At 43.0% G+C, this 22,167-nt stretch overlaps 1 protein-coding gene across 1 annotated transcript in view; it reads left to right on the top strand.

Annotated features, from left to right (window-relative positions):
- Il33 (interleukin 33) overlaps positions 1-20,898 on the top strand; it is a 31,392-nt gene extending 10,494 nt beyond the window's left edge. The window contains exons 2-8 of the mRNA XM_051146325.1: positions 11,400-11,507; positions 14,213-14,338; positions 14,854-14,961; positions 16,623-16,730; positions 17,245-17,295; positions 18,700-18,800; positions 20,633-20,898. Of these exons, the coding sequence (XP_051002282.1) occupies positions 11,411-11,507; positions 14,213-14,338; positions 14,854-14,961; positions 16,623-16,730; positions 17,245-17,295; positions 18,700-18,800; positions 20,633-20,815 (774 nt within the window). The 5' untranslated portion in view covers positions 11,400-11,410 and the 3' untranslated portion in view covers positions 20,816-20,898. The remainder of the gene's footprint in view (positions 1-11,399; positions 11,508-14,212; positions 14,339-14,853; positions 14,962-16,622; positions 16,731-17,244; positions 17,296-18,699; positions 18,801-20,632) is intronic.
- The last annotated feature ends 1,269 nt before the right edge of the window (positions 20,899-22,167 follow it).

Genomic DNA, 22,167 nt, shown 5'->3' on the forward strand with positions numbered 1-22,167 from the left:
TAAACTGTTCATTTTCCCTGTAACTTCTCCTGTGGAATAGCTGGTGGCTTTCAGTTAGCTAACATCTTTAAGATCTGTGTTTGCTGTTCCCATTTGTTTTAGGACACTGCTGTGCTAAAACTACTTTACGTTGAACTCTCAAGATCAGGATTTTGGAAGCACCGAGGCACTGTAGCGTGAGCATACACACTCACGAGGGGTCTGATTGGCAGAAGACAAACAATTCTCAAAGGAATGTGGCTGAGACAGGTTTCCTAGCTGTTTCCCTTGTGTGCTGGGTTTTTCTACTCAGTCTCTCCTCTGCTCTGAATGCAGCCCTCAAGGGCTCCGGTTCTAGCTGCCAATTTTCTGTTAGAATCTCCATCTTAGGCATGTCCTGGCCCTTACTCCTCTGTTACAGTTATTTATCAGTATGGCCTAATAATGTTTATTATTAGGCCTATTATTATTATTATTGTGGTTATTTTCTAACCCTCTAGAAATCAATCAAGACACAGACATCTAGACACCTGTTATATTTTGAAGTAGCCTTAGTTAATCCGGGGTAAGGCAGATATTAATCCCCTAAACTACATCCCATATTGGGGCAGGTATCCCATATGCTGCCCCAATCCAATGCCATCCGTTTCTAATAATTTCTACAGAGCTCCCTCTTTCCATAATTCTAAGCACTTGCTAATTATTATTATCTGGGCCAAATCTTCACCCACACTGGGCACGTGTTTCTTCCTGCACCTAACCCACCACACCTCCTTCCTCCTTCCTGCTCTTCTCCTCTGGACTCTCTTTCCCAAGATTCCCTCTGTTTCCCAAAACCGAGAACCTCAACGTGACTATCCTATTTGCCCTGCCCAGGTTTGATGGCCCTTTATTGGTCAAACAGAAAGTTCCTTAGGCAAAGTTACATAGCAACCTTGGGGTCCAGAGATAGCAAGCAGTAATCAGCATCAAAGTATGTAAGACCAATCTCCAACACTCCTCAATCTTGGCACTTCCTGTAACTGTCTATCTTTTCTCTGGGGCCTAAAAAGATGGTCCTTTGCCATTGTTCTGGACACTCCAGCCCAAACTGGCTGCAAACTTGAGATCGTCTGCCCCCATCTCCCAGGGTACTGAGACTACTGATGTGCACCTGCCACATGCAGCCTTTGATTTTTTTTCTTTCTTTTACATATTTATTTTATTTTCTGTGTATGAAAGCCTTACTTGCATGTCCATATGCACCACAAACACTCCTGGTGCCGCTGGAGGCCTGAACAGTGTCAAGTCCCCAGAAACTGGACTTGCCGAAAGCTGTGTGCCTGCTGACCCACGTCCTCCCCAAAAGCAGCACGCGCCATCTCTCCAGGCCTGACTATTCCTTTTAACGCTTTAGTTTCAGCGTTCTTGTCAGGAAGGTTTCCACGGCAACTAACCCACCAGTATGCTGGAAACAATTTTTACCTAATTGAATTCATAACGACCAAAGATGACTTTAAACTTAGAACCACACGTTTATTAATAAATCAATGTTTTTACCTTTAGTTTATCCACTAGGACTCTACAAAAATGTGACTTATTTTGAGAAAAGGATTTTCTGCCTTGTAATGCTTTGAGAGTTTCCTCTTCTAACTGCAGGACACAGGTCTCTCGTTAGGACACTAGTAAATCTGCTCTCTCCGGAGGCCACACCCCAAGATGCCCTGCGTCTTGAGCATGGCCCTCACTCACAGGGTCAAATAGTCCAGATGACACTGATCTAATGCCATACTTGCAAACTTCTAGTTTTGTTTACTTAGCAGCAAAACCCTCTGCTACCTAGAAAAAGTGTAAGCTCAGAATGGAAAAGGAAGTGTGCTGGGATGTGAGGGTGGTAAGGGAGACACGGAATGCAGCAAATGGGTTGCTTCGCCCGTTTCCTTAAAGTGTTTGCTTTGGCTTTTACCCATTGTACCTTGGGCAAATTACTTCCACATCTGTGCCTCATTTTCTTCATCTGTGTAAGACAGAACATCGTACCAACCTGGTGAAACTTCTATGATGACCAAGTTACCTATGTGAAGTTCAGTACTTGGAAAACAATACTTACTCAAGTGTTAATTATATATTATATATGTAGACAGAGGCAGGTGGATTGCTGTGAGTTCAAGGCCAGCCTGGTCTACAAAGTGAGTCCAGGACAGCCAAGGGTACACAGAGAAACCTGGTCTCGAAAAAAAATGTGTTTCTGGTTGAGCATTAAAAAGAGAGAAAATGAAACAGACAAACAAAAGCTGTATTGCTATTGGCTATTTCATATTTAAAATGATTTATATTTATACATTTTATTATATTTATAAAATTTATAAAAGTCATTTATGTGCTTACTTGTTAAGTTTTACTTAAAACCTATTCTAAATGTAGAAGAAAAACCAGTTTTGCTCTTTAGAGTTAAACTAAAGGCAAAGGTCTATGTGTTAAGCACACCCTTCAGGTCACTATACACACTTTCCTCTAGCACTGACAGCTTTCTGAATACGTTAAAAACAAAACAAAGCAAACTCCACTGTGAACTCGCCAGCCTCCTCCTGTATACAGGAGCTAATAATGGAGGGAAGAGGATCAGATGACATCTTTGGGCTGAGCAGGGGGCAGATACGAACGGGAACTCTAGCAGACAGAAAGCAATGTACACAGTGTGAAACGCAGTCACCTGACTTGAACGATGGGAAATCTGACAGAAACACAGAAAGTGCCCAAAGGTGGAGAGGCTGTGGTGGCGGTGGTGGTGGTGGTGATGGTAGAAGAGGCTGAGGTGGTGGGGATTCCCAAGCCTAAACTCTCAGGAACGGGGAGAGAGTCCACCTTTTTCAAACTCACTACAGACTTAATGCACAGAGCATTGGGAACATCCAAATCCATAAAGTACAGGGTGGGGCTCAAAAGAAAGCTGGGTAATAAAGGAACTCCTTGAACTGAATGATTTGCATCATCGATCTAAGATCGAAGTGCATGGGCCAGCCAGAAAGTCAACTACTAAATACTTTCAAAAAGAATCGTCACCCAAGAGCAAGAAGTCTGGGTTCCATTAGGCTAAGATGTATAAAATCATCACCACGTAGGTCAAAAATATGGAGTGGTGCTAATTTGGCACAGCTCAACCGGGAGTCCCACCTGCCCTGCTCTGTAGACCTCTGGGGTTTTGGTGGCCCCACCTATCTTCAGTGGGTGATGACTGCCTTACGTGGAGATTCTGCAAGCACTGTTCCAAACTACATAATATGTACTAAGTACCTGCTGTGGATAGTCCCCTGGAAAATGAAGATGATGCCAACACAGCCCTTACTCCCCCGAGAGTTAGCAGTTCAACAAAAGGGACAGAGACACAGAATTGGAAGTGGTAAGTAATCGTGTTGCCATAGTTGTGAGCATTAGGAAGATGAACAATTGAATTATGCTCCAAGGGTCAAAGTGAAATGCTGCCGGGCATGGCTGGCAAGAACAGGTGAGGACGTCCCCTTGATGGGGAGGCCTGGTAGCTCTCAGGGGAAGGATAGCAGGCTACCAAGAAGAGACTTTATACCCTATGATCATATACAGGGGGAGGAGGTCCCCCTCATCCACAGTCATAGGAGAGGGGAATAGGGTGAAAGTGGGAGGGAGGGAGGAATGGGAGGAGAGAAGGGATGGGATAACAATTGAGATGTGATATGAATGAATTAATAAATTAATTTAAAAGCAAGAACAGGTGAGCAAAGGTGTGCAGGTGTGAAAGCAGGTAGGCACCGAGGAATGACGAGTGTTGCCCTATGATCTGAAGGGTAGAGGGTGTGGAGGGAGGGGACACAGGCTGATGGGGCACGACCTGACATGTAGGAAAGTGAGTGGCCAACACTATATGCAGAGAAGCAACAGAAAAGCAGCATAGCAGAGATCAGACAGCAAGGGCTGGGGCCGCAGAGAAGGCTCCATGGTTAAAAGCACATGTTGCTCCTCTAGAAGACCCAAGTTCAGTTTCCAGGATCTCCGTAGGGCAGTTCACAACTGCCTGTAACTCCAGTTCCAGGAGACCTGATGTCCTCTTCTGGCCTCTTTGGGTACCTACACACAGGTGTGTGTGTGTGTGTGTGTGTGTGTGTGTGTGTGTGTGTGTGTGTGTACATAAATATATTTAAAGAAATACTAAGTGCCCATCACTTTCAAAGCTTATAAGAAATCTCTCCAGCAATAACACAAACCCCGTCCTCCTCTCTCCAGTGAGCTGTCCTGACTGACTGATTTGTCAGGTTTCTCTATGGGACATTTCCTTTCCCGGGAGAGGGAAATTTCAGAGCAGTGGGACGAAGGAAAGAGAAAGCACCGGTGTGAGTGAGGGGGTCGCTCTCACTGCAGCCTCCCCTTCCTGTGCATCCTTTATTCTGACTTCACAAGAAAAGAAGTGAAACCACTCTACCCAAGAAGCCAGGGGGTTGGGGTAAGAGAGCTGCTCTTCATCATTAACTGTCCTGTGATGGCGTCATACCGTGCTAGAAAACTTAGCCATGATCCCAGCTTCCTCTCCTTTCTATCAGCTAGGACCATGTGATGGTTTTAACTTGACACAACCTACATTCATTTCCTCAAGTTGCTTTTTTGTTGGAACATTTTATCACAGCTAAAGAAATAAAACAAGGGCAGAGCATTTGGTGAACACTGTCCTTTTCTATGAACTAGCAATAGGTGATTGAGATCCCATCATGGACGCATGAATCTTCCCCCATGTTAGATCACAAAGGTTGATAAAATGGTGAACGAGAATTTGAGGCCCTGGAATTTAACATCGCCCTGTTCTATCAATGTTCCCTATGCCTTAAGGGAAAGAGCGTGGTATCAGATCTGGCTTCACTTACTATTTAAGCAGTGTTGCTTTTGGCAGGCTATCCCTCTGAGCCATGATTTACTCACCTCTAAAAGGGAGATAATCACGTCCAAACAACTAGAAGGAAAGCCTCTGGCTCTTGTGTGATGGTCAAGGCACTGAGGAAGTTGTCACCATCACTGTCCTCACTCAAGCGTCTGACCCAAGAATGCATACTCTTCTCGCAAAGTACCTGAGTTTGGCTCCCAGAACTCACATCTGGCAGATCACAAACACCTGTAAATCCAGTTCCAGGGACTCTGTCACCTCCTCTAGGCAATGTGGGCACACACACACACACACACACACACACACACACACACACACACTGTACATATAATCACACAGGCACATACAGTACACATAAATGTTTTTACAATAAATATTTTTTAAGGAATCTGACCTGTTGTAGATTCCCTGCTCATCCTTCTGTTTGAACTTAAGATGTTTCTTGGGTGGCATCCATAGTTCTTATAAAAAAGGAGCAGCCAGGACACACAGCTCAGTTGGCAGAGTCCTGTGTCCAGTCCCCAACATCCATGAACTGCATGTGGTGCCAGCCTACTTCCACCACTGGTGAGCTATCAGAAGTCCAAGACTGGGTCACTAAGATGGTATAGTAGGTCAAGGCGCTTGATGCTAAGCCTAATGGCCTGAGTTCATTGACTGGTACCCACATAGTGAAAATGGAATAGTGGCTCCTGTAAGTTGTCCTCTGACTTTCATCCATGTGCCATGGCACATGAATATAAATAAATACAATTTTTAAAAAGTTCTCTCCACACACACACAAGTCCTCTACACAGTAACTTTGAGATCAGTCTGGGATACATGGGTCTCTGTCTAGAAGAGGAGGGGGGAAAGGGAAAGAAAAGAAGACAGAAAGATGCGTGGGGGGGGCAAATCATGCCCTTATTGCTTAAAACTCTTCTTTGGCTCCTTCTGTCTTAAATTGAGATGACCTACTTCCTGTGGTTTCTTGAGTCTAGCCAAACCAGTTCCCTGCCCTCTACCGTCTCTAACCCCGTCTACTCTGTTCCTGGTAGCCTATGTGTTTCAGCCATGATCCCCTGTTCTTTAAGCAGATATGGCTACCTGAATTGAACCCTTACCCTGGAGTGTCTTTTGCCCACACGGCATTTCTGCCTCTCCCTCCCACCTCCTCTGTTCTCCTTCCAGATGGATCTTAGATATTAAGTCGTGAGCACATTTCCTCAGGACTGCTCAACTCTAGCTTGCAGTGTTGGGAAGAATGTATTTGCATGAATATTACTCAAGGGCAACCACCCAATGCAGAGTAAACTTCCAAGGGTAGAACTTTGATTGGTTCACAACTGTGGCCCCAGTATCTAGCCTAGCAACAAACTGTTTGACTTATTATCAGTACTATCATTAGGCAGGCCTCTGCAAACAGACCCAGGCCTACCAGTGCTATAGCCTCAGGACCTCAGGGAAGTTAGGCTTTCCTCACAATGATTTCCAAAGAACTTAATTGCTTTCCTGAGGGTCAAAGGTTGAATTTCCTCTTTCTCAATAGTATCTAAATTTCCCAAGTTGAGTATGTATGTTTAATTAAAACTTTTCTTAAGAACCTTGCATTTTAACAATATTGATTATAGGATATCAATCTGGTTCAAAAAGTTTTCAAAGAGTCTTACTAAGGAAAGAAAAGTCATCAGCCAAACTAACATTGTGACAATACATCAATAGCTTTGATAAGCAAAGGTGCTTAGGTGCCTGACATCTAAGAGGTGTTTTACTAAAGGACTTAATAGTTGACCAGATGTAGATAACACAACAAAGGGAAAAGGAAGTCTCCGCATGGTGTCCCATGGGTTTGTTCTAATGAAATGCATAGTCCCTGACCTAAAATGGGAATGCGATGTTTGGAGCAGTGTATAGAAAATATTTCTCTTCTTCAGAAAGGCAAATGTATCAAAGGTGACAACAACCATTGCAGCTTCAGGACCAGGGAAAAGGAAACTCATGGAGATTATTGACAACCATAGACCAACACAAGCTCTTTGGAAGTCACATGAAAATACCGATTAAATCACAAAGGCATCATCTCTTGATCCAGAGAGAAATTTCACTGTTATAAAATCTGTTGCCAATGAACTTTCAAAGTTTTCTAAGAATCACATGCATGTGCTCTACCCCTTCAGCTAGAAAACTAATGTTAGGAAAACAGAAGAGCCTAGAAACACACAATGTGTTAAGCAAGAAAGAATTGGTTAAATAGAAATGTGTATGATTGAAAGCAGAAAACACTCAGGATACAGCGTTCATTCTAGAAAACGGAAAAGGTGGTGCACAAAATATCTGGAGTATGACTCTACTTTCTAATTAAAAATAGATACACTTTTACCATTTTCACATTAAGGAGAGAAAAAAAATTGATAGCAGGGACACTTTCTAGACATACATTTCTCTAAGGGCACACATATCAGTTTTACAACCAGAAAAAAAAATACCTAGGGAGGAAAAAAAAAAAAAAACCAACTTTCAATAGAAGAGACAGTCTGTGCCGTGGTATATTCTATGTTCTGGAAAAGGCATCACTGAGCACCTTTTTAAAGATGACATTTTAAAAATAGTACCTAAGCACAACTCTGCAAGCTCTGCTCTGTTGGGAAGCTCCCCAGAGGAAAAAGCTACACACCCACACTGCAGTCCACCCAGGGAGCCCTATTTGCATAGCTTCATTCACCAGCCACTGTCACCTAAGTTGCTTAATCTGAGCTACTGTATAAATAGAATCAGAGTGTGACTGCGTTAGCTATCAGCAAGTGCTGACTGCAGGAAAGCACAGCATCCAAGTCGCACTGTTCCCTGCCACTACCAAGGTGAGTACCACACCAATCTGCGAGGACAGCTGCTCTCTGCTGGTGAGGGGGAAAACAGTACTGTCTACAGGCTCTCAAATAACTCTCATATAGAACGGTAAAAGACTTGTTAGTGGATAAAGTGGTTTGTTCTTCAGAATGAGAGCTTAAAGGAGTTCTGGATTCTGCTTTTAGTTTTGTAATTCTAATAAAGACGCTGGCATTCTAGATGGATGACTCCGTCATAAATGTTTATTCCTTAGTTTCATTTCTTGTTCAACTATGCAGGCTAATGGTTCTTTCGAGCAGAGTTCTTCCACAAGTGCTTGCTCAAGCTAGTCCATGGGAGTAACGAAGGGAAGAGAGGGCTATGAGATCAAATAAATCACTGAAAACAGAGAAAAGCAAAACCAGGCATGACTCCTCAGTGAAGGGCTACTTATGGGCGTCTTTCCTATGCTACCACGAACTCTAAGCCTCCAAAAAGATAAGCTATTGACTACAAACAGATTTATTTAAAAGACAGGTTTATGACTAGAAAAAAAAATGTTCTTTCTAGGACACATGCACCCTTGGGTGAAAGAGAAAACACAAACCATCACTGTTTTTGAAGCAGCTCAGCTGTTTCCTGTCCAGCTGAAAAGATAACTTTTATATGGTTACCTAACGCCAGTTTCCCACCCACAAGGGTTAAAATTTAACTATCCTGTAAAAGTTACAGCTCTGCTCTAAAGGAAATCATTTCTTCTGAGCCAGCAATGGTGTCCGATACGATGATGATGATGATGATGATGACTGATAACAGGTCAGTAGCATGGATTCAAGTTACCCTAAGCGATGCATTCCTAAGCAAAAGCGGTCACATGAAGCTCTGCCAATGGAGGACAAAGGAAGCCCAAAGCCAATACAGTCAACAACTGCGTTAGTCATAATCAGCACATTCAACAAACAGTAGGCCCAGAGAAGCTAGGAAATCTCTCTTGTAGGTTTTGTGTTGCTGTCTCACAGCTTCTTAGCTTTGTGCTAAGCATAAACTCAAATGCCAAGCACTCCGAAATCAAGGCAGCCAGAGATGATGTTGGCTGTTGATCTTATACTGCTTCACAACCGCAGTGTTTTACTCAGCCAAGGAGAAGAGTATGTGGGACATTTAACACGGGGACAGCTTCTTCGGGGAACTTGGCCTTGTGCTAACATCTTCAGAAGTTTATTAGTACCATTTCAAAGGAGCTGGGCACTTGCTTTGAGCATAAGAAGGCCTGAATGTTTAAAACAGAGTGCCAAATTCTGATCCACGGAGACCTCCCCACGGCTGTAACCGACGCAGTTGGTGAATGTATTATTGGCCTACGGCTTCCTTTGTTCTTTGCCTTCAGACTTTCACTTCACCCCTTTTGCTCAGGGATGCATCATTTAGGGCAACTTGGAATGCGTGCTTGTAGGCTCAGAATAAATGATTTCCTTTAATTCAGGGTGGTAATTTTTACAGTGTAGTCAATTTTTAGTCCCTTTGAACAGAGAAAGGAGGGAGACCGCATGATAATGGAAGGAGAGATAAAAGATAACAGTTGTGTTTCACTGTTTGTACAGAAGGGGCAGGTTTCTATCTTCAATTCTTCTACATGTGGATAGCCAGTTTCCCCAGTAAAACAAACAAACAAACAAACAAACAAACAAAAAACTTAGCTCTATGTTTTTTAAAAAATATGTTTTTATACCTCTTTCAAGAATTAAATATCTCTATTTGTCTGAGCAATGAGGTAATTATATTGTGATTTTAAAAAGGAGAAAAGACAATGTGTTAAGATTGAAATGATGCAAGGAAGATAACAAAAGATTTAAAACTCAAATATAAAAGAAGTAGATAAAATTAGGTAGAAGAGGAATAAAAAATTCAAAATAATAAATAATAGTATTAATTGAAATTAAAAGGGGAGACAGAAGCACCTCTCCAGGTCTGTGCGGGGGAAGGCAATGGGTTGGAGCTTGCTCTCACTAAGCAGCTAGCATATGTGAGGCCCATCGTAGGTATCAGGGCTGTGTTTACTACCCTGAAAGTCTAGAGACCTCTTCCTTTGCATTTATGGGGCCTTTGCCTTCCACAGTAATTTCTACATCCTATAGGCTGAGCAGGTTCCCAATCACTCCGGAGAGTCTCGGTCTACAGTCCACAATTGTGGCAAAGTCCACCTAGTTCACCAGCAAGTTTTGTCCTAGACTCTAAGTAACCTGGCAGGCTTGGAGGCCTCTCAATCTCGGCCCTCAATCTGCAGGTCATAGTCCTCGCCACAAGGGGACAGAGCCACTAATCACTGTCCCTTCCACAGCCTGTGCTCCGAGTTACCCTTGAGTTGCTCAGCCTCAAAACAATAGCGGCACCCCCTCCCCACAGCTGCCCCACCTGAAGATATCACCTGATCAAAGCATTCTTTAAACTACAGGGAGTGATAAGATGGCTTCTTAACGCTAGTAAGCAGTGACAGGAGACTCGCCCTCAGAACAAATTCCTGCCTTGGATTTAAGGCTGGTGAGAACTGTGCTGTCAAACCTGGCTTCTCATTAAAGCTCCCTAAACCAGAGCTAACCTAGTGATGGTTGTTTTCCCTCCCTCCTGACCCCTTCCCTGCCCTGCTCCCCACCCTCCACCCACGCAGGGAGGCTGGCATTCTGCACAACATCCCACTCCTCCACGTTGTCTTTTTGTTTCCTAGTGACTTTAGCTGCCCTGTTTTTGCTGCAGTTGCGGTTGTTTCACTTTTCTTTTTCACCTCTCTTCATCCCCAGTGGTCTTCTGCTGTCTTCCTGGAAGATAGCTTCTCCTTTTGACCCTGATCTTCTGACTCGTGAGTAAGCAGAGAAAATCAGCAATCTTTTTTTTGTTTTGTTTTGTTTTGTTTTGTTTTTCAAGACAGGGTTTCTCTGTGTAGCCTTGGCCATCCTGGACTCACTTTGTAGACTAGGCTGGCCTCGAACTCACACCGATCCGCCTGCCTCTGCCTCCTGAGAGCTGGGATTAAAGGCGTGCGCCACCACTCTCGGCGAAAATCAGCAATCTTATTCCTTCCATTTATCCTTGAGAAATTGTTTATTCTTGATCGCCATCACTACTCTTTTTAATATCCAGCTGGTGCCCAATCTGAAAAGCAGAGACCCTCCACAGCCACTCCCATGTGCCTTTGCCACAAACTCATTTAGTTTTCAGTAACTGGTCGTTTTCTGGCATAAGGTGTTTCATGTTCAGTATTACTTTCCTGGCCCCGTATCTGTGGTTCCTTTTAGTGGACAAAATATTTACAAAATAAGGTATGTGCACATGCTGCTGGACATCTGTTTAACAGTGACTCAAATTTAACATTACAGGGGCTTTGCCTTGGCATCTGAGTTATATATTATATGTCTTTTTCTGTACACTGAAAAGTCATGCAAGATCAGTACCGTTACTTTTTTTTTTTTGCTATGTACTAACTACAACAAAACAATCCTGAGGTTTCAATAAAAGCACTGCCATTAATGATAAGCATATCTAGTTTCATATTTCTCTGTGTTTTTAAATTTTTTCCCTATGACTAGGTTCTAGTGCAAGTGGACAGTCAGAATACTGAGCTCAAATTTATTTTTTTCTTCTATATGACTATCGATTTCTTGTTGAGTTACTTAAAGTTGTTTCTGGTTATTTCAGGTACAGATAGTTAAACTAATATTATACTTTAATCCCACAGAAACCTGAAAAATGAAGCCTAAGATGAAGTACTCAAAATCCAAAATTTCCCCAGCAAAGCTTAACAGCACAACAGACAAATCCCCGGCACAGCCTTGCAAATTAAGAAGTAAGAGCCTACGCATTCCTGTTTCCCACACTGTATTAAATCTACTCTCAAATATTTACTGTTTCAATGTTAAGGCATGCTACCTTACCAAAAATTCCTGAGAGTATAAGATCTGAAAAAAGAGAGAGAGAGAGAGAGAGAGAGAGAGAGAGAGAGAGATGGCTCATAAGGATCTAGTTTAGAAACCTTGTTTTTTGAACAGAGTTTATGCCAACACTGTTGTTACTTGGTACAAGACAGGATAGTGACAGCGTAGAGAATCCGAGACTTTTGAGGAGTGTAAACTTAGGGAAAACGGTCTTTTATATCAACTCCTTCACACTTCTCAGAGCTCCTGCCATCAACTCCTCAAAACCCCTCCCCTACTCATCTGACAAACCTCTCAGCTGACCCACTTTCCCTCCGCATGGTTGTCAGGACCTGTGCGGTGTGGATGGAAGGGTTCTCTGCAGGAAATAATCACAAATGAACACACCCAGGCCTCAAAGAACGAACCAAATATAATTATCTAATTATGAACTCAACGTTTGGAATACGAGGAAAGAGAAATGGAGTTAAATAACAGGTACACCTCTGTGGAGGGACAGGACAAGAGAATCTTTGATTCTTAAAATCAGCAAAGGAAGAACCCTTGCTTTCAACAGCACGCTTCTTGTATTGGAATAGTAAACACCAAGGAGGGTAACTAAGCTCTGGTGGGCTGGAAGGAAATTGGAGTGTGATGGATGGCCTGAAAAGAAAGCAAGGCCCCCTTCTGCCTTCCCTGAGGCTCTGGGCCACCCATACACTTGCTGTTATGTCAAAACGCTCTGTGCAGAAACAGTGACTCGGTGGAAGTGACTTGATGCTCTGAGTTTCCTCATATTACCACCCGTCTTTATACATAGAAAGCGAGAGCCTTTCTAGACACTGGGACCAGAGCTCACTTTGAATACTGCCATCTTACAATTCACCTGTGGAGGTCCCTTTCCACCTTGACCATGAAAGGCTACTTATAGTGTCCAAGACACAGATGAACTTTTCTACGTGAGACTTAAATTTTGCTTTGGCTAAGTGAAATGAGGCTCACTGAATAACTGGCTAGCCCTTTTAGAGCGGTTGACTGAATCTGCATTTCGCTGGTCCCTCAGACTGCAGTGCCCATTTCTTTCCCCCGCCAACAAATCAGACTCTCCAAAGCTCAGACCAACCTGTAAACCCGCAAAGCTCCTGCTTTAGCCTAACTCTTGAGTGCTGGGACTAGAGACAAGATCACATCTGACCAGCGGCCATTTTCCTCCATGGCGATAGAGTCTAATGAGTAACTTTGATATTAAATGCACTGCACTAATTAATTTTGCATCTCTATGGACAAATACCTGGCAGAAGCAACCTGAAGGCAGAGAACTCATTTTGCTCCGTGGCTTAGGAGGTACAGTCCATCGTGGTATGGAAGGGATGATGGCTGGACCAGTTTGAACTATGGCGGCCAGAACATGCAGCAGCTTCTCATATGGCACCAACCAAGAGGAGGAGGAGAAGGACCAGGCTACAATCTTCTGAGGCTGGCCACTGTGATACACACACAAACAAACACACACACACACACACACACACACACACACACACACACACACACACACATCAGCAAGGTCCCAAAGGTTCCACAACTTCTCAAACAGTATTACCAGGTTAGGACCAAGTGTTTAAGCACAAAAGTCTGTGGGGACATTTAACACACTTCTTAGCACAGCTCAGGAGCCACGTAACCTTGAGCAGTGTCATGACTCTTAAAAGCCTCAGATTATCCTTGTAAAACTAAGGTAATAATACTCTGCAAGATTATTATGAATGGCTAAATTAAAAGGCAAAAAAGGTAGTTAGCATAGTGTCTGGCCTAGTGTTGATGCTTGTTTAATGGCAGTTATTTCAGTATCAATAACCCTTACGGTTTGCAGCCATTGCCCAAAAATTATTAAAAGCTTATTCTAGATGAGCAGAAAAACAGCTGAAATCTCATATGGGTGACAACATTCCCCTCGGTTAGGCAATGGCTTGTACAATCTGAATGTAGAGCCATCATTCCTCAAGTGGCATTCTGAAACCAAAGCAAACATTTCTAAAGACCTAAAGTGTTTCAACAACTCATTCGGCAGCAAAATACAACCCCAGCTGATTGTCTGTTAAATCCCAAGGTCCGTGACGGTTAGTTTCAAACGTCAACTTGACTGAACTGAGGACCGCTTGAGACACTAGGGAAGCATATCCTTAGGAACATGCTTATGCCAGCATTTTTCTGAAAAGGACTAACTTAGACACACCCTGAAAATGGGCAGCCCCAACATCCATCCCATGGGCTGGGTCCAGAACCTACTAGAAAAGATCCAGATCAAGACAGGTAGGCAGCACCCTACCTCATTCTCTGCTTTCCAGTCTGCTGAGATGTGAGCAGGCGACCTCCCAACTGCCACACCCTTTTCTCCATGAAGGACCCTGCAGCCGGAGCACAGCCAATCCTTTTCTTCTTTAAGTTGCTTTTTGTCACAGGGTTGGTCGCTGTGAGGAGAAAGTAACTAATGCAAGGCTGTGTTTCATTTTGTATAACATAACCTACGGCTTGCTACAAAACCAGTAAAGTTAATTTTTTAATCAAGTAGTGCACTCCAGTCTCTGTTGGAGGTGCTGTATGACCTACATAAATCTACTTTTCTTTCTCCTGTTGTTAGGATCTCCACAGAAGGCCAAAGAGATTTGCCATGTCTACTACATGAGGCTCCGCTCTGGCCTCACCATAAGAAAGGAGAGCTGTTACTTTGTGAAAGAACCTGCCAAAAGATACCCACTAAAATCGCGTAAGTCCATCCCTGGACAGACTTATGGGCTTCTATTTGCTTTCACTTTCCACATCTATCTATACAATTCTTATTCTTTTCCTCACACAAATTCTCCTTTAGGAAAAGAATAAAGATGATAATGGGTTGACCATCTTAGAAAGGGTTTTTAATTACATGGGTGAAATGGTGAAGCAAAAACAGATGATACAAGATTAAACGTATTATATGCAATCACTGTGGGTGATATTTTCTAATATAGAGGAAGTAAACTAAATTACTCTCAGTGGCTGCTTTGAGTGTTGTGACTGTGGCAAGCAGGTTTTTTTCCTCTTGGTGCTCTGCTGGAGTGTGGATGGAAAGATGTTTTAAAGCGATGACCTCACCATTAAGGAGGAACTGATCTTACCAGACCATTGGGTGACCATGGCTCTGGGGTCACTTACCCCTGTCACCATACTACCCATCACAAAGGATGACATCTTTGCAGAATGAAGAGGGATGGCTCACCCCTGACCCCTGCTGCTGTCTTGCAGGCAGAAAGCACGAAGAGAATTTCTCTTCCTACTCACAGGATGCTGTGACGAGATCCCTGTTTGAAGCGCGCAGTTTGCAAGCACTTGCAGCAGCACCGAGTATTCGAGGTGTGACTGGTTACGTGGGCTGTGTGGGGGGTGAGGTGGGAGAGAAGACACAGGGCCTTGGCAAGTGCTACTCTGCGGAGCAGACTCAAGAGTGTGTCTTCACACATATCAGGAACTTTTGTTTCCTGACATCCAAACTGGGTGTGCACACTGTGCCTGTGCGGTCTCTGGTAGCATTCCATTAGTATTCTGGAATACTTGCTCATGATTGGAATCATGTCTATATCAGGCCTGAAAAACGTAACATCATTTGAGATTTTAAAAAATGCATTAGTCCCCAAATTTTAAAATATTCACCATGAAAGAAAATAAGAGAACTATTATTTTTTAAATATAATTTTAACATGATATGGCTTAAAGAATAGTTTAAAGTTTTTACCATTTGTACAGAGTTCCTAATAAAATGGTGATAAGTGAGAACTGACAACTCAGGAGGGCAATTCAGTGGTAGAACACTTGGGTCATGGGACAGGCTCTGCAGCTAATCTCAATGAAGGTGTGTGTGGGGGGGGTAATTAAAGGTGAGGGCTGGGCAGAGTGGCAATGTGCCTTTGATACCAGCATTTGGGAAGCAGGTGAATTTCTGGGGGCTCAGGTATGCCTGATCTACATAGTGAGGCCCAGGATAGCCAGAGCTGTATAGTGAGACGCAGTCTCAAAAACAAGCAAACGATCCAAAATTAAGTAATTAATTATCAAGTGAAAACCCCACCATTAAGGAAACTTGATTAAAGATCAATGTTGCCATTTTAACATATATTGTTTTTATATAGGATATTATATGAAACAAAATCATATGTATTTTATATAGTATTTAGTATGTACTTACTATAAAAATATGAAATTCCTGATTAATATTCGAGTTTCTCACAGTTTTTAAATTACTTTGCTTTATATGTTCATATACAATTTTATTTTGTATATTATTTTTCTTTGCAAAATTCAGTAACATATAAGATAAAGTAAATTTTAATGTAGGATCCTCATATAGGTCCAAGTCTTCTTCAGTTTACCCACATATGCTTTAAAAATGTCACCATGTGCTCCCTGTGTGTCTCAGTTGTTCATGCAAAGTCACAAACTAGCTTACTTCTGCATGCCCCGAGAGCAGTGGTTCTCAGCCTTCCTAGGGCTCTGACATTTTAGTACAGTTCTTCATGTTGTAGTGACCCCAACCATAAACTTATTTCCTTTGCCACTTCATAACTGCGATTTTGCTGCTGCTATGAACAGTAATGTAAACATCTGCTGTGCAGGCTATCTGGATATATGATCCCTGTGAAAGAACCAGTCAGTCTCCAAAGGGCTCGCAACTCACAAGTTGAAAACCTCTGCCCTAGAGTGCTGGAAATCTCTAAGTGATCACGTTTTATAAAGGGGACATTCACCTATGTCTTCCAAACATGACCATTCTTTTCCACTGTCCCCTAGACTGTAAGTAGGCAAGATAGGGAGCTGTCCTCCCCACCACAACTGTGAAGGAAGTTTAGCACCTTTAATGCCACCCTGGTATCATGGCTTTTGCCTATGTTACAATGACAAAATAGAGCTCACTCTAAAGGGCAAAATTCTTCAAAAGAAATATTTTAAAAATAGCTAAGAGAATAGTTCATAGATTGTTTGTTTTTATTTGTAGTGACAGGAATTTCACTTTTTTACAGAATCTTGTGCTTCCCTGAGCACATACAATGACCAATCTGTTAATTTTGTTTTGGAGAATGGATGCTATGTGATCAATGTTGAAGATTCTGCAAAAGACCAAGAACAAGGTAGGGTATTTCTTCACATCTAGAGTTAGTAATGATGACTGGCAAGGTTTAAAAAAAAAAAAAACCTACCAAAGTTATCAACACTGGATTAACTGGGATATTCATCAGCCATGGATTTCATCATCTATGCTCATTCCAATCCTTCCTGTGTCAAGAAGGACTCAGTGTAGTCACATTTTCTGGGAATAATACTGACATTGAGAAATACCTACTGAGAAATGCAGAAACAGGGACCACACAAATTTATTAATGCTGAATACAGATCTCTCCAACTTTCCGGTGGCACTAAAGTGTAGTCTTTTGGGAAGGAATATTCCTCTGCCATCAACAATAACACCTGTGTTGGAGAACTGGTCAGAGCACAATATATTCTGAGATATTTCTATGAACCACCACAGTTTCGCTATTTCTGATGTATGACAAAAGGAGAGGACATTTGTTTTCTGGCCTTGTGTACAGGATGGAGCTGAAATCTTTTGTTGCTCACCCAGTGATACCCTGTGTACTCTTTCAGACAAGGTGTTACTGCGTTACTACGAGTCTTCTTCTCCTGCAAGTGAAGCAGGTAATGTGGGGGCGGGGTGTGCATGCGTGCGTGCGTGCGTGCGTGCGTGCGTGCGTGTTCGTGCGTGCGTGCGTGCGTGCGTGTGCTTGTATTCTCATTCAGAACAGAGATGAATATAAAATAGCCCATGATTATCAGTAAAGAGAGGCTCAGAGGGCTCTCTTCAACCCCACACTCACTGTAAAATCTTAGCTTCTTAGAGCATGTGTTCCACCTCACCTATTTTTGGGTTAGTGGGCTAAAGGCTTAGCTACACTTGTAATAGCACAGCCCATCTGCGCCACAGCTAGACTGTGCTCACAGGCTGCCCAGACGCAGTACCTCCTACGTCATCATTCTGTCCATGTCTAATGGCTCAACACTATGCCCAATCGGCAAGCGAGAGGAAGGCGGCGGATAAACGCGTGCTTTCCCTCCTTCAGAGCACAGCTAAAAGTTGCACAGTTCAGTTGGTCAGAACTTAGGGAGCCATGAGAAGGCAGGCAGGGGAGTGTTCTATTATCAGCGGCTTCGCAAGCTCGCGGGAAGCCGATCCCTGAGGGAGTGTCCATTGGAACCAATTCAATTAGAACAGAGCAGAACAACAACAGAAAGTGAAATATGCAAACCCCTCCTCAGAGAGATTTAGAAAGACTCTTGGGTTGGGCTTGGTGGCGCACACCTTTGACCTCAGCACTAAGGAGGCAGAGGCACGCAGATCTCTGGGTTCAAGGCCAGCCTGGTCTAAAGAGTGAATTCTAAGACAGCCAAGGTTACACAGAACAACCCTGTCTCAGAGAGAGAGAGAGAGAGAGAGAGAGAGAGAGAGAGAGAGAGAGAGAGAGAGAGAGAGAGAGAGAGAGAGAGACTCTCTACCTACTTGATAATGACTCTTTTAGTTTTACTTGGGTACAAATACTTTTAAATGGATAAATGAGCTATTTTCCTTCACAACTTGCCTTCTTTGGGTTAAGTTAACTTAAGATGAGTTACAAGGCTTAAGCTTTTTATTTATAATTCCTTTTATTCTTTTACTTTTGATTGATAGGCAAAAGTGTATTAATCGTGTACAACAGAAATTTTTGGAGCAACAGATTTTTTTAAAAGATTTTATCTTTATTTTATGGGTATGAATGCTTTGCCTGCATGTATGCAAATGAACCACATACATGCAATGCTTGAGAAAGCCAGGAGAGAGCTCTGAACATCCTGTAACTTGAGTGACAGGAAGCTATGGGTCCACTATGGGTTCTAGGAGCTAAACCCAAGTCCTCAGCAAGTGCATCAAGTGCTCTTAACCACATAAGTATCTCTCCAGTCCCATAACAGAATGTGTGGAGCATCTGTTGTCTCCGTCTAAAAGAGAGGTCAGATGTAGCCAGGTGGCAGATGTGTTACCTCACGTGTCGTCATTTTCATTGTAAGGTTCGGACGATGTGGATAGCAACATGCCGATGGTGAACATGAGTCCCATCAAGGACACAGACATCTGGCTGCATGCCAATGACAAGGACCACTCTGTGGAGGTAACAGGGACATGACTCTAGAACAGCCACGAATGGACTCCACCTGTTTATGTGTATTTAGATGCTTTGTGCATACGATTGTAGATGAAGTACAGTCCCTTCTAATGGCTTGCTTGGCAGTAGGGAAGGGAGAGACGTGTGATCTGTGGCCTTGTTACTTCTGGTCTGGTCTCCAGCAACAACACAGAATCACCTCCCTGGGGAACTTGCTAGAAAGCAGGCTAGGAGCTTCATCTTGTCACTACACAGTTTGTGAGGCACTTCCGCAGACAGCAACCTCACAACCTTTCCATTTGGCTGTGTTCTTCCACAATTAGTTTTTATAAAATAATTTCTGGCTCCGAGTCTGTAAAGGGGAGAGTAGCCAATGTGTCCATACATCGAACAGCATTTCTAGCAGCATTGCACTCTACATCAGATCCATTCTTACTTAGCAAACAGCAGGTAGTCCTCAGCCATGACAAAAAAGAATGAGCATGTAGAGGACAAATGAGCCAGAGCAAGAAGGAAGGACGGAAGGATGGAAGCATGGATGGAAGGAAGGATGGAAGGAAGGACAGAAGGAAGGAAGGATGGAAGGAAGGAAGGAAGGATGGAAGGAAGGACAGAAGGATGGAAGAAAGGATGGAAGGATGGAAGGAAGGATGGAAGGATGGAAGAAAGGATGGAAGGAAGGAAGGAAGGATGGAAGGAAGGACGGAAGGATGGAAGAAAGGATGGAAGGAAGGAAGGACGGAAGGAAGGAAGGATGGAAGGAAGGACGGGAGGATGGAGGACGGAAGGAAGGATGGATGGAAGGAAGGAAGGAAGACAGCATAATAAAGATGCTTTCCTTAAATATACAAAATTTCAAGGCGATTCCGCCTCGTAAGACATTATCACAAACAGCGGGCTGTGAGCAGCATTCTGCCCAGGAGAACGTCCCCAAGTGTGTATAATGTAAGAGCTAGCATAAATAATGCCTCAAAAATAAAAGTGGACTGCCATGGCGTATCAAGTTCTTGCTCAATGCTTCACAAGCCCTGTCTCTGTGACCCTCATAGTAAGCTCATGGCGCAATAATTACCGTGGCCAGCCACTGTGTAGCAAACTTTCTCAGAACTCAGTGGACTGAAATAATAGTCACGTATAGGTCCTTAGCAATTGAGAGCTTATCCTGAGGACGCAAGTTGGGCCCCCAGTATTTCCTGTCAGGTGACGCACAACCGCCTGTAACACCAGCTCCGAGATAGTCAGATGCCTCTGGCCTACACTTACGTGCACATACCGACACACAGACACTCGCACATACATATAATTTAAAACAAAAATAAATTCCTAAAGATAACACAAAGAATGACAATACTAAGTCTACAGTTAAATCAGCTTAATTTAAGTGAATTTAATTAAAATATGTCTGTATTTAAACTGGAAATGAACCGACCTATAGGGAATGCTGAACTGATCCATAGGGAATTTTGGCTAAACTGAAAGGGAGGTTTATTGGATAAAGCAACATGTTCTCTGCATTAGAGGCGGAACATGGCAAAAGAAGGTGAGCATGCAGAGGAGCCACATGTAGGTCTGGTCAGCCTATGCCAAGCTAATTATCTATTTCGACTCTCCATAAATCACTTCCGCTCCTGCCTGCCGCAGATCCTTCACCTCCTGCCATTCCCTCCACTGCTTACCCCGCCCCCGCTCCACCCCACCCCGCCCGACTCAATACAGGGACTGGCTAGAAAGACCACGTAATAAATGCTTATTCCCCTATGACTCCCGAGCCAGGACAGCAGTGTGAGCTCTGGACTTACTTCCCCGTCACACACTGGCCTTTTCTCTTCTTTCCTCAGCTCCAAAGATGCCAAGTCCCGCTGCCAGATCAGGCATTCTTCGTCCTTCACAGAAAGTCCTCCGACTATGTTTCATTCGAATCCATGAGTCACCGCGGGGCGTTCATAGGAGTGAAAGACAACCAGCTCGCTCTAATAGAAAAAAATGACATGAGTAGTTTTTTTAAGCTCTCTAAAGTTTAATGTATCAAAAAGCTTGTGGGCTCTGGGTCAGATGACGTAAATGTTACCACTGAAGAAGGGATAAGAGAGAGAAAGAAAGAAAGGTTGAGGATGATGTGGAATATTAGTTTATTATATGTGAAAATTATTTTATTTCCTTCCGCACCACTACACAGTCAATAAAAACATGAACATATGACTTAGGTCACTGAGGAAGAAACTATTTGAAAGAGATTCACCCTTGGCCTTTACTTTTTTCTGCTCTGGGTCCTGAACAAAATCACACAGATTTCAGAGGAGTAAGCACGATAGCTCAAGACTCGCTTTAGGCAGGGAACGTTTTTAAAAACCTAAAACAAACAAACAAACAAACCAACTACCCAAATTTCCCTGCTTCTAAACAGAAGCTTGAATACTAGGGCAGCTAGTGGGAGAACCTGCTGCTGCATAGATTGGCTGTTTCTCAGCTAGAACAAAACACCAACCGTATCTGTAGATGCCCCAGGCAACCCTCAGACCAGCTGTCTATCAAGAACCTTAGCACTCCAAACGCCTACATACCCAGACAGGTAGGATGAACGTGTGAAGAGGCGGGATAACAGGGAAATTTTTAAAGAAAAAGAAAGCGAGTGTTTACGAAGTGGAATGATGTTACTGGTCTCGTTTCCTTTTTAAAAGCCTAATTTTTTTTTTTAACATAGCAATTTAACTTTAAACAAGCCAAGCTTACATTGGAAATGAAACACATTTAGTTCACGCCTGTGACTGAAATCACTGAGTATATTTAACAAACTTAAACACTTCTGTAAGTATTAACCCGGACATATATTAGGATAGCCAAGTAGAATGGGATCTCCCGGTGTAGTAGGAAGCTCTCTTACTAAAAAGACACTGTATTAATTTCAAATTTTTAATAGCTGGTTACCGCCTATGTTTATGGCACACTGTGTCCTTGCCGGTTTCTAAAGATCTATGACTTTGGATGCGTGCATCCGCTTGTATGGAATGTCTCTGCTGTCGCCTTTCGTGTGCACAGGCTCTGCTGCTCGGCTTCACAGCCGCACTGCTCCCTGTGGACTACACCAGTTCAACTTCCACCCTTTTCGGTTCTTCTGACCAGCACATCCTTAACATATCTCCTACTCCTTAAGCTTTGCTTCTGTTTTCTCTGACAACCATACGCCAACACTTTATCCTGCTCTTTTACATTGCACTGCAGAATTTTATATATGCCTACTGGTTACAAGGCTGTTCGCTAAACTTTTTTGCGTGTGTTTTATTGTTACTAAAGTGGTAAAAAGTATATTCAACCATCAGGTAATATTTTAAGCTACTACAGGAATAGCTTTGCTTATTTAGACAACAGCAATTTC

This window comes from Acomys russatus, chromosome 5 (assembly GCF_903995435.1).
Source record: "Acomys russatus chromosome 5, mAcoRus1.1, whole genome shotgun sequence".
Lineage (NCBI taxonomy): Eukaryota > Metazoa > Chordata > Mammalia > Rodentia > Muridae > Acomys > Acomys russatus.